The sequence below is a fragment of the Corvus brachyrhynchos genome, unplaced genomic scaffold, assembly GCF_000691975.1.
Source record: "Corvus brachyrhynchos isolate BGI_N302 unplaced genomic scaffold, ASM69197v1 scaffold212, whole genome shotgun sequence".
NCBI classification, from domain to species: Eukaryota; Metazoa; Chordata; class Aves; order Passeriformes; family Corvidae; genus Corvus; species Corvus brachyrhynchos.
In genome coordinates this window covers 27,571-30,386 of record NW_008236768.1, presented here as the reverse complement: position 1 = coordinate 30,386, position 2,816 = coordinate 27,571, and the positions used below count along the sequence as shown (strand labels likewise).

General features: G+C 47.4%; 1 protein-coding gene across 1 annotated transcript in view; it reads left to right on the top strand.

Annotated features, from left to right (window-relative positions):
* The window catches only part of CILP2 (cartilage intermediate layer protein 2), a gene marked incomplete at both ends in the record, with an annotated part of 1,172 nt that extends 738 nt beyond the window's left edge, over positions 1–434 (top strand). The window contains 1 exon segment of the mRNA XM_017727499.1: positions 1–434. This exon segment is cut by the window's left edge and continues 18 nt beyond it. Coding sequence (XP_017582988.1) covers positions 1–434 — 434 coding nt within the window.
* Between the last annotated feature and the right edge of the window lie 2,382 nt (positions 435–2,816).

The following is a 2,816-nucleotide window of genomic DNA, read 5'->3' as shown; positions in this document are numbered from 1 at the left end:
TGGAAGCCGTGGCCTCCAGCCCCAAGCTCAACCCCAACGCCGTGGGGGTGGCGCAGCCCTACCTGGGCAAGCTGGGCTACCGCCGCTCGGACCACGAGGACCCGGCGCTGAAGAAGACGGCGTTCCAGATCAACGTGGCCAAGCCCGACCCCAACAACGTGGACGAGAGCAACGGCCCCGTCTACTCCTACCGGAGCCTGCGGGAGTGCGAGGAGGCGCCGGTCAGCGCCAACCACCTGCGCTTCTACCGCGTGGAGGTGGACAAGTACGAGTACAACGTGGTGCCCTTCAAGGAGAGCGACGTCACCTCCTGGACCGGCGATTATTTGGCGTGGTGGCCCAACCCGCAGGAGTTCCGGGCGTGCTACATCAAGGTGCAGCTGGAGGGGCCGCAGGAGTACATGGTGAGGTCGCGCAACGTCGGGGGAACCCCCTTTTTTCACCCTTTTTTCCACCCTTTTTTCACCCTTTTCCCCCCTTTTTTCACCCTTTTTTCCACCCTTTTTTCACCCTTTTCCCCCCTTTTTTCACCCTTTTTTCCACCCTTTTTTCACCCTTTTCCCCCCTTTTTTCACCCTTTTTTCCACCCTTTTTTCACCCTTTTCCCCCCTTTTTTCACCCTTTTTTCCACCCTTTTTTCACCCTTTTCCCCCCTTTTTTCACCCTTTTTTCCACCCTTTTTTCACCCTTTTCCCCCCTTTTTTCACCCTTTTTTCCACCCTTTTTTCACCCTTTTCCCCCCTTTTTTCACCCTTTTTTCCACCCTTTTTTCACCCTTTTCCCCCCTTTTTTCACCCTTTTTTCCACCCTTTTTTCACCCTTTTCCCCCCTTTTTTCACCCTTTTTTCCACCCTTTTTTCACCCTTTTCCCCCCTTTTTTCACCCTTTTTTCCACCCTTTTTTCACCCTTTTCCCCCCTTTTTTCACCCTTTTTTCCACCCTTTTTTCACCCTTTTCCCCCCTTTTTTCACCCTTTTTTCCACCCTTTTTTCACCCTTTTCCCCCCTTTTTTCACCCTTTTTTCCACCCTTTTTTCACCCTTTTCCCCCCTTTTTTCACCCTTTTTTCCACCCTTTTTTCACCCTTTTCCCCCCTTTTTTCACCCTTTTTTCCACCCTTTTTTCACCCTTTTCCCCCCTTTTTTCACCCTTTTTTCCACCCTTTTTTCACCCTTTTCCCCCCTTTTTTCACCCTTTTTTCCACCCTTTTTTCACCCTTTTCCCCCCTTTTTTCACCCTTTTTTCCACCCTTTTTTCACCCTTTTCCCCCCTTTTTTCACCCTTTTTTCCACCCTTTTTTCACCCTTTTCCCCCCTTTTTTCACCCTTTTTTCCACCCTTTTTTCACCCTTTTCCCCCCTTTTTTCACCCTTTTTTCCACCCTTTTTTCACCCTTTTCCCCCCTTTTTTCACCCTTTTTTCCACCCTTTTTTCACCCTTTTCCCCCCTTTTTTCACCCTTTTTTCCACCCTTTTTTCACCCTTTTCCCCCCTTTTTTCACCCTTTTTTCCACCCTTTTTTCACCCTTTTCCCCCCTTTTTTCACCCTTTTTTCCACCCTTTTTTCACCCTTTTCCCCCCTTTTTTCACCCTTTTTTCCACCCTTTTTTCACCCTTTTCCCCCCTTTTTTCACCCTTTTTTCCACCCTTTTTTCACCCTTTTCCCCCCTTTTTTCACCCTTTTTTCCACCCTTTTTTCACCCTTTTCCCCCCTTTTTTCACCCTTTTTTCCACCCTTTTTTCACCCTTTTCCCCCCTTTTTTCACCCTTTTTTCCACCCTTTTTTCACCCTTTTCCCCCCTTTTTTCACCCTTTTTTCCACCCTTTTTTCACCCTTTTCCCCCCTTTTTTCACCCTTTTTTCCACCCTTTTTTCACCCTTTTCCCCCCTTTTTTCACCCTTTTTTCCACCCTTTTTTCACCCTTTTCCCCCCTTTTTTCACCCTTTTTTCCACCCTTTTTTCACCCTTTTCCCCCCTTTTTTCACCCTTTTTTCCACCCTTTTTTCACCCTTTTCCCCCCTTTTTTCACCCTTTTTTCCACCCTTTTTTCACCCTTTTCCCCCCTTTTTTCACCCTTTTTTCCACCCTTTTTTCACCCTTTTCCCCCCTTTTTTCACCCTTTTTTCCACCCTTTTTTCACCCTTTTCCCCCCTTTTTTCACCCTTTTTTCCACCCTTTTTTCACCCTTTTCCCCCCTTTTTTCACCCTTTTTTCCACCCTTTTTTCACCCTTTTCCCCCCTTTTTTCACCCTTTTTTCCACCCTTTTTTCACCCTTTTCCCCCCTTTTTTCACCCTTTTTTCCACCCTTTTTTCACCCTTTTCCCCCCTTTTTTCACCCTTTTTTCCACCCTTTTTTCACCCTTTTCCCCCCTTTTTTCACCCTTTTTTCCACCCTTTTTTCACCCTTTTCCCCCCTTTTTTCACCCTTTTTTCCACCCTTTTTTCACCCTTTTCCCCCCTTTTTTCACCCTTTTTTCCACCCTTTTTTCACCCTTTTCCCCCCTTTTTTCACCCTTTTTTCCACCCTTTTTTCACCCTTTTCCCCCCTTTTTTCACCCTTTTTTCCACCCTTTTTTCACCCTTTTCCCCCCTTTTCCACCCTTTTCCCACCCTTTTTCCACCCTTTTTCCTCCCTTTTTCACCCTTTCCCACCCTTTTTCCCACCATTTTTCACCCTTTTCCCACCCTTTTTTCACCCTTTTCCACCCTTTTTTCACCCTTTTCCCCCCCGTTTTCCACCTTTTCCCACCCTTTTCCCACCCTTTTCCACCCTTTTCCCACCCTTTCCCCGTCCTTTCCCCACCCTTTCCCCCCCCT